This window comes from Bos grunniens, chromosome 13, assembly GCF_055505025.1.
Source record: "Bos grunniens cultivar Pamir isolate PY7600 chromosome 13, Bosgru_T2T1.0, whole genome shotgun sequence".
In the NCBI taxonomy this organism is placed as follows: domain Eukaryota; kingdom Metazoa; phylum Chordata; class Mammalia; order Artiodactyla; family Bovidae; genus Bos; species Bos grunniens.
Window position 1 is genome coordinate 9,298,474 of NC_141177.1, and position 13,280 is coordinate 9,311,753.

Sequence of the window (13,280 nt, forward strand, 5' to 3'; positions counted from 1 at the left end):
AACATCCAGAGCAAAGCCAGCTTCCTGAAACCCTCCCCAAAATAACCTAACACAAGCCCACATCTTGTCAGTTCTTCCTAAAATCCTCCTAAAGAGAAGTCATGTGGTTTCCCAGGGGGTGTAATGAGTACAATTCGTTCAACTAGCACAGGAGCATTTTGGGTGATCTGTGGTTGGAGACACTGACAGGTATAAGCATTCTCATTTATTACGTAAAGAGAGTGAAACTCAGAGACATTGAGAAGTCTCCCCAAGACTTCAAAGTAGTGAGGACAGAACCAGCTCTCTAAAGGTCTCTTGTTTCTTTTTAAAAAACAAAACAAAACAAAACTGCTGTTTGAAGTCTCTAGGCCTCAATTGTCTCATCTGTAATGGGAATTTAGGTTTTGTTGTATAAATGTTGCTCAAGCTCACATCATCCCCAAGGCAGTAACATGAAAACACTATTAAACTGGCCCCATTTGGGCAAGCTGGGACGTCCTTTAAATGGGTACCCAGAATGAGTGAAGTCGCTCAGTCATGTCCAACTCTTTGCGACCCCATGGACTGTAGCCTACCACGCTCCTCCGTTCATGGGATTTTCCAAGCAAGAATACTGGCGTGGATTGCCATTTCCTTCTCCAGGAAATCTTCCCGACCCGGGGATTGAACCCAGGTCTCGTGCATTGTAGGCAGATGCTTTACCGTCTGAGCCACCAGGGAAGTATACGACTGCAGTATAGGAGGTAATATTTCCACCTCGGGCAGGGGGACCCCAACATCTCGTGGCATGGGGCACCCTGGATCTGTGGCTGTGCCGGACACTCCTCTGCTGGAGGGCGGCACCACGCCGTCCATCAGTGAGGACGCTGAAACTGTATCAAACAGCAGCGAAGGACGGGCCTCCCCCCACGATGTCTTGGGGACCATCTTTGTCCGGAAAGTGGGGGCTTTTGTCAACAAGCCCATCAGCCAGGTGACCCTGACCAGTTTGGATATACCCTTTGCTATGTTTGCTCCCAAGAACCTGGAGGTGGAGGATGCGGATCCCATGGTGAATCCGCCAGATTCCCCAGAGACTACATCTCCTCTCCAGGGCGGCCTGCACTCTGATGGCTCCAGCGAGGGCAGCAGCGGCCATACCCAGGACGACTTCGTCATGATCGACTTTAAACCAGCTTTTTCTAAAGACGACATCCTTCCTTGGGGACCTTCTATCGTGAATTTCAGAACCCGCCTCAGCTCAGCAGCCTCTCCCTCAACATCTGGGCCCAGTCCACGGCCGAGGACCTGGTACGGAAGCCCCTTGGCCGCCACCTCGCCCTCTGGCCTCCTGTCCTCCTTCCGTGGCCATTCCTGCTCTGCAGGCCTGGAGAGTTCTTCCCGCTGCTCCCCCACGCCCACACCTCCCATCTTGCGGTCAGTCACAGGACAAGACGGTTGAACCATTACCTTCCTGCGATCGATCGCACTCGAGATTTGCATTGCGCTCCGCGGTCACTATCTTGAATTTGCTTGCGCTTGTTTCCTCCTTATCTCTGCACTCTCATCCCAGCAGTTCTCACGCTCTCCTGTTGTTTGCCTGATGTCCTCTACTTGCTGATGCCACTCAGCCAGGCTGCCTAAGTAGCTCTTGCCATCAGCTGTCCAGCTTGCCAGGCGGGTGCCAGGGACACAGGGCGGAGGCAGCAGGAGGACTGAGTGGTGGTGTTCTTGCCCTTTGCTCACTCATCCCCGTGCTCCCAAGTTCAGCCAGGTGTCCTGATACTCACTGTAAATGGTACCCAGTGGAGTCTTAAAAAGTTGTCCCATAATCCCTGGCAACCAGGGGGCCTTATAATCCCCTAGAAGAGTGATGCATCCTGGGAAATACTTCCCTGAGCCATGGACCCATGCTCACCATCTACTCCTACCCCTTCCTCTCTGTCATCTTCATTCATTCGTTCATATTCCCACAGTATCTGATTTCCTTGTGTGTACTAAGTAAGTCAGTCATGTCTGACTCTTTTTGTGACCCCATGTACTGTAGCCTGCCAGGCTCCTCTGTCCATGGGATTCTCCAGGCAAGAACATTGGAGTGGGTTGCCTCACTCTTGCCCAAATGGGGGAAGCAATTCAGAGGGTGAATTGGGACCTCTGATCCTACTGACAAGCCTTCCCTTTTTCCACTAACCTCTTTCCTCCTACTCAGTAATGGGGCATCCTGAGGGCCCCATGGGACATCCTGTCAGCCTCTGCATAAATTGTCAGAAGTGGGGAAGAGGGATTCCCCAAACTTTGAGGATTAATATTCTGAAGCTGATAGAGGGGACTCAGCAAGTATTGCACAAAAATCTAAAAGATAATTTTTTTTTTTTTGCCACACCACATGGCATGTGGGATCTTAGTTCCCCAACCAAGGGCTGAAACTATGACCCCTGCAATGGAAGCATGGAGTCCTAACCCCTGGACCACCGGGGAAGTCCCCCTAAAAGACCGTTGTGGGAAAGAGGGAAATTACCTTGATTGCCATCTCCAAGTCTCTGTTAGGGCTGTTTTAGGAAAAAACAGTAGAATGGGTCAGTTGGTTTCCTGAAATTAGAGTCAGGACAGAAAGGACAAGGTGGGTCAGAGGGAAGGGAGGGGTTTTTACTGGTTGAATGCGACAAAGGATTGTTCTCATGATGAATGCTGTCACCTGGCACCTGCTGCCCACGTGATAGTGAACTCCCTATAAGAGGAGGTATCAAAACTGAGGCTGCCTGAGAGTTACCTCCAATGAAATGCTAGCTTTTAATTATTCAGAAGCCTTCCTCAGATCTTCTTCCAGCACCAAGTCCCTCATTATACCAACATCTCCACACCTACATTACTCAACTCTGATGGATCTGTTTCTCAGGGAGGCTAAAGGCAGGTGCTAAGGGCAAGCTAAGGGCAGCCTCACTCCTCTCAGAAGTTGGAATTGGAGGCGGGAGCAGGAAGTTCAAGCTGTGGGGCCAGGGCTCTTGTGTAAACAAGGAGGTTCCCCCACACCCTGTGATGTTTCTGCCATGTAATTTCTCCAAAGATGCCTGAGGCCTTGGGAAGGTAGATACCTCATCAGGGCAGCTTCTGGGTCAAGAGGCCTCCAGCCTGGACCAGATGGAGGGAGGATAGCCAGAAAGAGAAGGACACTGGGAGAGATAGCCAGAGGCAGACAGATAGATGAGAGATGAGCAAGGAGGAAAGATTTTCTGTTGTTAGGGTGAGAGGTAGGCTTTCTGCTGCTCCCTGGTCTCAGATGGACAGACTGAGGCAGGAAGAGGGGCAGGGTCAGAAGGCTTTCTAAACTAGAATCCTCGTTGTACCATCTGTTGTTCATGTGTCCTGAGCAAGTGACTTCACCTCTTGAGGCTCGGCTTTCTCCTTGACAAAACAGGATGAGAATCTCAGATGTTGTAGGATTGACATGAGGCTAAATGAAATCATGCATGTGGAATGTCTCAGGAGAGAGTAGACCCTCCACTCACAGTGGCTTGTTTAGTGAGTTACTGGCTATTGATGCCCTTCTGTCCTGGGGCAGCTCAGTATTGACAGCTCCTGCCCTTCTCCAGGGAAAGGGTGTCTGTGCAGGACTGCAGCCCCCTGTGTCCTCTCAGCCGATCACCCAGCTCTGTGCCTGCTTGACGTTTGGCTGGACTTGCTCCTGGGGCTTCTGGACGCTGAGCCCAGCTCCCTTCTCCTTGACCCTGGAGCGGAGCACAGAGTGTGTGTGTGTTTGCGTGAGTGAGTGTTTGCGTGAGTGAGTGTGTGTGTGTTAGTGGGAAGATGCTTGTCTGTGTCTGGGTAGGTCACTGTGTAATGGTGGCTTGGTGCACCATGGCTCTAACTGGGAGTGACTAGATGAGAATGAGTGAAGACATTGTGGGTCTCACCCCTCACATGTGCCCTGAATTTTACATCTTACAAAGCAACAGAGTGCATGGTGCACAGACTTGAAGTCAGATTCCTGGGATCAAATCCTGTCTCTACCATGTATGATTTTAAGCAAATTTCTTAACTGCTTGTTGCCTTCAATTTCTTCATCTGCAACATGAAGCAATAGTAACAGCTCTTCACCCCCTGTTTTAAGACTACCGTGAGATTAGGTAAGTTAATATGCAGCAAGGGCTTAAGGATAATGCCTGTATCTAGAAGGAGCTAGGTGTTAACTGTCACAATTACTTATTATTATTATTGCTATTACTACACAGGGCTTTGACTTCTCAGGGAGAAGGAATATATATGTCTGTTGCCTCCATTGCTTCCACAGCAACCCTCTGATGTGGTCAGCGCTGAGCTCACCTGACACATAAAGACACGGGGCTCTGGGGGATTTATATCCTCAAGTACAAAGTTAGAAAAGCAGAGCCGGGACTCAAACTGAGGTGCTCTGGTCCCAAAACCCCTGGGGAGAGAGCAGGAGGAAGGGGGTGGTTAAGGGGATCTTCCAAGGTCCCCTGAGGTCCACTCTGGCCTCCCTGTGTGTGAAGCCAGGTGAGGGCCAGCAGGTGGCCAGGCTGTGGAGACATGTTCAGCTCCCTTCTTCCCCTTTGCCCCCTCCCCTTACTCCCTTTCCTTCCCAGACAACAGGCTTTGTGCCACAGATACAGAAGCTCTTTCTCTAGCTCAGCCTCTGCCTGGAAGAGGGCCAGGTAAGCAGTATACATCCAGGCAGCTGAGATGCTGCCTCAATAGTCTCAGAAACGTGTCTCTGTAGTCTGAGTCAAGTGACGGTGGGGGCACCGATGCCCAGAGGTGATGAATCTGCAGGAGACTGAAAAGGAGGACTTCAACTAACATACTGCTGTTCACTTATCCATCTTTTGATTCGCTCTCATCCACTCACAGACCATCCATCACAGGCCATGCCTTGCCCTAGGTGCTGGGATGCTCCCTGAGTGACCATATTGGACAAGATTCCACCTGTGGAATGACAATCTGTCTTTCCACCAGACCCACAGGCAGAGTCAAGTCTGAGAAACGCTGTTACTGGGCATTTGGCCCTAGCAGTGGAAACAGGAAGTCTGATTCTGTAAGGAGATTACAGACTGTTCAAGCCTGACCCCAGATCTTGTCTTTCCTCTCCCCTCCTTATCTCCTGCTCCCACCCTTCACCTGGGGTATGAAAAGCACAGTCAACCCCCAGCTTTCCCCAGGAGCCCTCCTTGCAAGGCCATGAAGATGAGCCGGCTCTGCCTCTCCGTAGCCCTTCTGGTCCTCCTGGGCACCCTGGCGGCCAGCACTCCAGGGTGTGACACCAGCAACCAGGCCAAAGGTAAGTCTTGGCTCACCTCTCCTCTAAAAGTTGGGTTGGGGAGCAAGGGAGTCCATAGAAGGCACAGGAGAGTAGGGGTGGGGTGAGTATTGTCAACCCTCTCTGGATTTCTTCTTATAAATTGGGCAGTTTTCATTCTAGGGACATTTTTTGACTCTCAATAAATATCATTGCGTGTTAAGTTTTGGGGGAAAAAAGCATTCCACCTGACTCTACCAGATCAGGGACCTCATCTCTGAGACTCTCTATTCCTGGTCACTGCCTTGCCCCTGCACCTCACATAGCATCATACAAAATCCATATTTGATCCTCGTCTCGATTCATGCCCCAGGCCTCCTGAAACGCTAGGAATTCACTGTATTTTTGTAAGTCATGAGATGAGTGAAGGATGGGACCTTAGATAGTGTCTGGACGGGACTGGATTCTAGAACGTGCTAGAACATTCTAGAACGTCAGGTGATTAAAGAGTTAGAACTATCAACCCTGTCCCTCTGGGGAGAGGAGAAGTACTGCGTTCAGTCAACAATGGCCAATGATTCTATCAAATTACCTACCTCCAATCCTTAATCAAAACTCATACACACTGGGTTCAGAGAGCCTCGGGGGAGGTGCAAACATCAAGGGATTGTGAGGGGGGAAGTCCTAAGAGGTTCTGGAGGGTCAGCACCCCCAAGTCCCCATTTGACCGATATTTCTTCTCCATTTGTCTGTCCCTGCATTTTATGCTTTATAACAACTGAGGACAATAAGTAAAGGGTTTTTTAGAGTTCCATGAATGACTCTAATAAGTTATTGAACATGAGAGATGGGTCATGGAACCTCTGAATTTAGAGCCAATTGATCACACGTGTAAGTGACCGCAGAAATTGTTATCAACCCTTGAAGTGTGAGTGAAACTCAGGGAGCCAAACCCCACCCTGCGACCCTATGGGGTCGCAAAGAGTCAGACATGACTGAACGACTTCTCTCACTCACTCACCTGATTCTACCAGGAATTCTGATAATGCAGAGAACTGGTAAGGAGTTCTGACTGTTCTGCTTGATTAAATGGGTTGTAACAGGATAGTGTCTTGTCCTGATCCTAGCATTCATATGGTGTGTGTTCTGGGGCAAGTCATCTGCAGTTTCTTCACCTGAACAGGGGGACCAGGTTACATGAGTTTCTTAAAAGATTACCAGTCATGAGTATGAAGAGTTTACACTTTCCTGATCAATGACGTCCATTTCCCATCAAAATATTTTAGTCCAAAAGACTCATCTATCTAATGTAGATCACTTTCTCACCACCCCTCTAAAAAATTTATCTTTCAGATATGATCATTTCTCTATTATGAAATTAATCAGAGAGTTGAGTGACAGCTGAGTGTCTTCCCTCCAAAGGCAACTGCAGGAAGAGCAAGAAATGCAATACTTTTCTATGAGTTTGCTCGTGGGGCCAAGACTGCTTTTTCCAGGCTGGTACAATAGTAATCAAATCTCAAAGATATTCTTCTTTCCTCCTGGCCAGACTATTATTTTATTTTCCTATCAAGATATAGAAAGTTAGAAGTAGACTCATAATTATATAGGCAGGCCTCATCATCAAATAGACTAACAAGAATTTTATTATATCTGCCTTTTCAATGACTGTGCACTTGGCATGAGGATGAAATGGGAGATTTATTCCCTCGATAAATATTCATGAAATACTTATGCTTTTTGTCCCTAAAAAGCATATTTCTTGATATAGGAAAACAGCTGTAAACAAAAGGTAGTAAAATAATATGCCTTCTAAGAGGGATACAGACAATAAAGACGGGGGGGATTCCTATACCAGGTCATGATGAGTGTCATGAGGAAGGTGAGTTATGGGGTTCAGGATGCTGTAGAGGATCAGGGAAACCCTCTGTGATGAGGAGACATTAAGCAGAAGCTGCCAAAAAGGAGCCTGGTGTGTTTGAGCAGCAGCCAGGACCAGGGTGGCTGGAGCTGAGTGGGTGAGGGGAGGGAAGTGGAAGGGGATGAAGCAGAGAGGCCATGGGGGCAGGTCATGAGGAACCTTCTAGGACTTTATAAGGATAAAAATTTGACTCTGAGAGAGCTGGGAAACCACTGAGGGACTGGTCGTTGGAACAACGAGATAGGACTGGAGTTTTAACAGGGTCCTTGCGACTGCAGTGTGGAGCGTGGCCTCTAGGGGGCGAAAAGCAGGGACAGGGGGCCCCTGGGCAGGTGGCTGCAGGGGTCCAGTGAGCTATGATGGAGAATATATACCTGTGTTGTTCCCTGGGTTGATTCCAGTTCTCTTGAATAACCTGAATGACTTGCTATATTAAGATATCTGGGGAGGCTTCATCACAAATCATGATTCATTAAATCTTTAGTCATTTGTGATTGATTCAACCTCCAATCCCTCTCCCCTTCCTGAGATGTGGATACAATGAAAGAAGTAGGAATGAAAATTCCCACACCCAACTCAGGCAGTTGTTTCCCCTGACAACTTATCCCCATTCTTGGCTTTGCTTGAGGCTTTACAAAACTCATCTCCCTCACATGATAAAGGACTCCCCTTTGCTCTCATCTCTTAGGAAATTCCAATGTTTTAGGAGCTCTGTGCCAGGAATGGGATGCAGACCAAGTTAATATTTCTTTTATAAGTCACAGTATCAATATTTCCTCAATATTCTATTATTCCAGTCTCCATGAGGTAACCAAAGTAAACACCGGTGTGTTTTCTACCATGCCTTTCTCCATTTATGGCATGATTTCCTCACACTTTTGTAATAGTGACGGGTCACGCAGGCCTATCAACCATTGGCTGGCATCCAGGTGGGCACCTTCATCAAGGGATAACTGTAAATGAGCAACCCTTGGTGGTCCAGTTCAGCCATTGCCACTGTCGTAGCCACAGTGGGCTCTTCGCCCTCCCGTTCTTTTGTATAAAAGGAACAGGAATTTATACTGTGGGAAGATGGTTTTCTTGAGACAGTAGCATGCTATCATCTCCGTGGGCCCAATTTCCAATTAAAAATGTTATTCCTAGTTCCAGCAACTCTTCTCCGGATTATTGGCTGGCCCTGAGGTGAGCAGAATGAGACTGGGCTCAGTGATGCTTTCTTAACGGTGGAAGTTTCAACCACACACATATATAGAAAGCATAGTATTAAAAAAGCCGTGGATCCATTGTCCAGCTCCAGTAATTTCTATACATGGAGAGTATTTTTATATGTGTCCCTCTTTTGTGTTACTTTTGAAACTCATCAGTAGCATCATGCTAATTAATGCATAAACATTCATCAATGGCATGTAATTATTTATAATATTGCCCTGTCATTGTCACACCTAACAACATTAATAATAATGTCCTGGAAAGCAGGGTGTCAAAAGGCCTTTTCACGTTTCACACTTCTGCCCGCCCCCCATCACTCTCTATCACAAACTGGTGGTTTTAGTTGTTCATCTTGTAGACTGAGCTGTGATGACCTTCCCTCTTTAACTGAGATCCTCCCATCCCTGCAGCCCAGCGGCCTGACTTCTGCCTAGAGCCTCCATATACGGGTCCCTGCAAGGCCAGCATTATCAGATACTTCTACAACGCCAAGGCTGGGCTCTGCCAGACCTTTGTATATGGCGGCTGCAAAGCTAAGAGCAACAATTTCAAGAGCGCAGAGGACTGCATGAGGACCTGTGGTGGTGCTATTGGGCCCTGGGGTAAGACAGGGGGCAGGGCAGAGGGAGAGGGGAAGGGCTAGGGAAAGTGGTGGCGCTCAGAAGGCCACACACCTTTCCAAAAGAGTGATTTTTTTCCTCGCTGCTTCCCAAGAGAAGTGGCAGCAGTATCCGTGGATTGAGCATGTCCTCCATGGACCAGCTTGGTGAAAGGCCACCCCCTAGAAGCCCTGTCATCATAATCTGAGCCTACTCACATGCTCCCATTTTTCAGATGGGAACACTGAGTCAGTCACTCTGCAGAGCAAGTCTGGAGTGCTCCTCAGTGCCCCACCTCAGCCTGGAAAACTCCCTTGTTTATTGTTGGTTATCCTGGTCCTGGGAGGACTGTGGTTGCGCATTTCTGGGATGGTCTAGGACCTGTCAGGGTGGACAGTGTCCAGGTCTGGGCCTTCAGAGATGTCATTCAGCAAGTTCCTTTCTTTTTACAGAGAACCTGTGAACTGTGCTCCCCTGAGATGCTGAAGTATGAGGAGGACCCACCCAAGGCTGGCCTCTATCTGCTTCTGAAAAATTTCAGCCTCCTTTTATTTCTTCTCAACCCTCCCCTCCTCAGCAGAAATCTGTCTCTTTCCTTCCTCCACAGGTCCACTTACTTTAGCCCTATCTCATCCAGTTTGCTCTAAGCACCATGAAAGCAAATCTTCCCTTTGTCCCTCACACTTCCCACAATTTCTGGCACAAAGGAGAAGGTCCAGAAATATTGGAGGAAGGAAGGAAGGAATGAATGCAGGAGCAAAGTTCCCCATGACTGGAGCATCTGTAGAGTCTGAGATTTAAATCTGGATTCTTGTCCTAATCTTCCTCCTCACGGCATCCTTACCTTCATCCTCCACCCCACCATCACTGCTCTCCCTCTACTGGAGAAAGTAGAATTTCCATCATCCAGTTTTCAGCTCAGTGGTGGGAGAGGTCTTTTCATGACGAAACCTCCTCCTCACATTGATTTGAAGGTCTGTGGCTTCAAAGAGTCTGGCCTTATCTTTAAATAAATTCATATTTTAATTAAACTAACTGGAGTGGATTGTGTTTTTTGCAACTAAGAACCTTAACCCATAGGTTCCATGGAAACGGTGGTCTTTCTCAATTTATGCAGATGGGTGGGCAGCTCCCCATCACCTCTCCTCAGACTCAGCCCTACCAAGTAGAAGGAGCCAACCCCTTACACTGACATCTACCTCTTATGGCCGTGCCAGTGTATATGAAAAACTGGATGAGAGACACCTCAACAAGAAAACTTTTGTCCTTCACTTCTTGGGCCAGGTCAAACTTTGGGGTGCGTTATTTCCCTGAATTCTCAGGAGAAAAGAAAGAGCATGAGGCTCAATTGTCAACTTGTCCTTAGAACCCCCTTCCCTGTCACTGTGTTGGGATAGGGGACTTCCAAGTCTAGCTAAAGAGGACCAAGCTCACATTTATTGAGCATCAGCCATTTGCCAGGCTCTGTGCTTGTCATTTCCCCAGATTATCACTCCTTCTCCTTCCTTTCCCCTTTGATAACCATAAATTTGTTATCTGTGTCTGTGAATCCAGTCTTATTTTCATACCACATTTCTTAAGCCAGTCATCTGTTGATGGGCACTTGCATTGTGCACGTCTTGGCTATTTGTAAACGAGGCTTTTATGCACCTTGAGGTGCATGTATCTATTCAAATTAAAGTTTCTTTTTTCCACGTATATACCCAGCATAATATAGTAGTTGATGATGTAGTACTTCTATATTTAGCTTTTTACGGAAATTCCATACCGTTTTCATGGGAGCTGCACAAATATACATTCACACCAACAGTGTACAAGGCACTTTCCTTTTCTCCACTCTCTCTTCTGTATCTTGTATTTCTAGAATTCCCAATGATAGCCATTTGACTGATGTGATGCTTTATCTCATTGTCATTTTTAAAATTTATTTACTTTTTAATTTAAGGATAATTGCTTTACAGAATTTTGTTGTTTTCTGTGAAACATCAGCATGAATCAGCCATAGTTTTACATATGTCCCCTCCCTCTGTGCTATGCTGTGCTTAGTCACTGATTTTTGTCTGACTCTTTGCAACCCCATGGACTGCAGCCTGCCAGGCTCCTCTGTCCATGGGGATTCTCCAGGCAAGAATACTGCAGTGGGTTGCTTTTTCTTTATCCAGGGCATCTTCCAACCCACGGATTGAATCCAGGTCTCCCACATTGCAAGTGGATTCTTTACCATCTGAGCCAAGAGGAAAGCCCAAGAATACTGGAGTGGGTAGCCTGTCCCTTATCCAAGGGATCTTCCCAACCCAGGAATCAAACTGGGGTCTCTTGCATTGCAGGTGGATTCTTTACCAGCTGAGCTACCAGGGAAGCCCTTCCATTCTTCTAATATTAGCAATGTTGATATCTTTTCATGTGCCTGTTGGCCATCTGTATGTCTTCTTTAGAAAAATGTATCCTTAGGTCTTCTGTCAATTTTTAAATTGGATTTTTTTGTTTTCTCAATGTTGAGTTGCAAGAGCTGTTTGTACACTTTTGATATTGACCTCTTATTGGTCACGTATTTTGCAAATAGTTTCTCCCATTCGGTAGGTTGTCTTTTCGTCTTGTTAGTGATCTCTTCCTCGCTGCCAAAGCTTTTAAGTTTGATTAGATAAGGTTTCCCTGATAGCTGAGTTGGTAAAGAGTCCACCTGCAGTGCAGAAAACCCTGGTTCGATTCCTGGCTTGGGAAGATCCCCTGGAGAAGGGAAAGGCTACCCACTCCAGTATTCTAGCCTGGAGAATTCTATGGACTGTATAGTCCATGGGGTCGCAAAGAGTCAGACACAGCTGAGCAATTTTCACTTCACACTAGATCCCATTGGTTTATCTTTGCCTTCATTTCTTTTGGCACTGGAGACTGATCCGTGAAAATATTGGCCTGATTATGTCCAAGAATGTTTGGCCTGTGTTCTCTTCTAGGAGTTTTATGGTATCCTCTCTTATATTAAGGTCTTTATTTCATTTTGAGTTTATGTTTGTATATGATATGAAGAAGTGTTCAAATTTCATTGACTTACATTTAGTTGTTCAGCTTTCCCAAAACCTTTTGCTGAAAAGACTGTCTTTTCTCCATTGTATATTCCTTTCTCCTCTGTCATAGATTAAGTGACTCTAGGTGCAGGAGTTTATTTCTGGGCTCTCTATTCTGATCTATTCCATTGATCTCTATGTCTGGTTCTGTGTTAATAAAATACTTTTATTGCTTTAGCTTTGTACTATAGTCTGAAGTCTGGGAGAGTCGTGACTCAAGCTTTGTATTTTCCCCCCAGGATTACTTTGACACTTCTGGGTCTTTTGTGGTTCTGTACAAATTTTATGATTATTTGTTTTAGATCTGTGAAAAATAACTTGAGTGTGTTTATATGATTTGTCACTATAATCCTCATTTTCCAGTTGTTTTTGTAGTTATTTGCTATTCATTTCTTCATTTTGTTTTTCTTTTTGTGGTTTGTTGATTTTCTTTTACGATGCTTAAGTTCCTTTGTTTTTAGTTTTTGTGACTCTATTCTGTTTTTGATTTGTGGTAAGCATGGAGTTCAAGAATGTTGACCCGTAGCTGTACCTCCTTGCTTTACACTGAAAGTCACTCCAGTTCAAACACATTCTAAAACATCTACTTTTTACACTCCTGTCTCTCACATTTTGTGATTTTGATGTTCTACTTTACATTTTCATGCTGATCCTTTTACTGTTTATCCTGTCAGGATTGCTTTTACAGTTTTAATTGTTTTTAAGATCTGTACTGGCTCATTTAAATGATCTTCCATTCTTCTACATATTTGTTCTTCTTATTGTGATTTTTCCCTTTCCCTTAGATTCTTCCAGTCTCAGTTTTCAACCTCTCCCTATGGAGAGCTCATTTTCTCTTGAGTGTCAGGTGCCAGATAGCAGCATTCATCAACAGAACACTGGTTTACTCCACTGAACCAAAATAACTCCCTCTCACTTTCCGTTCTGGCCACAGCTCCCAAAAAACCCATTGACCAATTCTGCTGCCTTTGTCCTAACACAGTCCCACAGACACTTGGAGATGGGACTCAAGGGACTTCTGTATCCCACCGAGTGTCTTTTGATTCTTGGAAAATATTTGCTAAATTCCCACCACCAACTTCAGATTCTCAAACCTGAAAATTCAGGGAACCCTGTATTGACAGCTCACAGCATTTTATTCTGAGGCTGTTAGAGTTATTGGCACCCCCCACACACAAGGGAATCCCTCAGTGGGTTGGAGGATAGAATTTAGTGTAAGAAGAGGAAGATGGTCAGTAGGATCAGAGCTTCCAAGTCACCCTCCCAACTTGTTTTCC

At 46.2% G+C, this 13,280-nt stretch overlaps 1 protein-coding gene and 1 pseudogene across 1 annotated transcript; both read left to right on the top strand.

The window, feature by feature from the left end:
• The first annotated feature begins 769 nt into the window (after window positions 1-769).
• On the top strand, window positions 770-1,494 carry LOC147360142 (autophagy-related protein 13 pseudogene; annotated as a pseudogene).
• A 3,639-nt stretch (window positions 1,495-5,133) lies between these two features.
• LOC147360143 (pancreatic trypsin inhibitor) lies at window positions 5,134-9,972 on the top strand. Its single transcript, XM_086330856.1, has 3 exons — window positions 5,134-5,254; window positions 8,753-8,944; window positions 9,394-9,972. The coding sequence occupies exons 1-3, from the start codon at window positions 5,155-5,157 to the stop codon at window positions 9,402-9,404; spliced, it is 303 nt and encodes a 100-aa protein (XP_086186982.1). The 5' UTR covers window positions 5,134-5,154; the 3' UTR covers window positions 9,405-9,972.
• Window positions 9,973-13,280: the final 3,308 nt, after the last annotated feature.

Coding starts and splice junctions, on each gene's coding strand:
- LOC147360143 (XM_086330856.1), top strand. CDS start 5,155: ATGAAGATGAGCCGGCTCTGCCTCTCCGTAGCCCTTCTGGTCCTCCTG. Junction 5,255..8,752: donor CACCAGCAACCAGGCCAAAG/GTAAGTCTTGGC, acceptor CCATCCCTGCAG/CCCAGCGGCCTGACTTCTGC.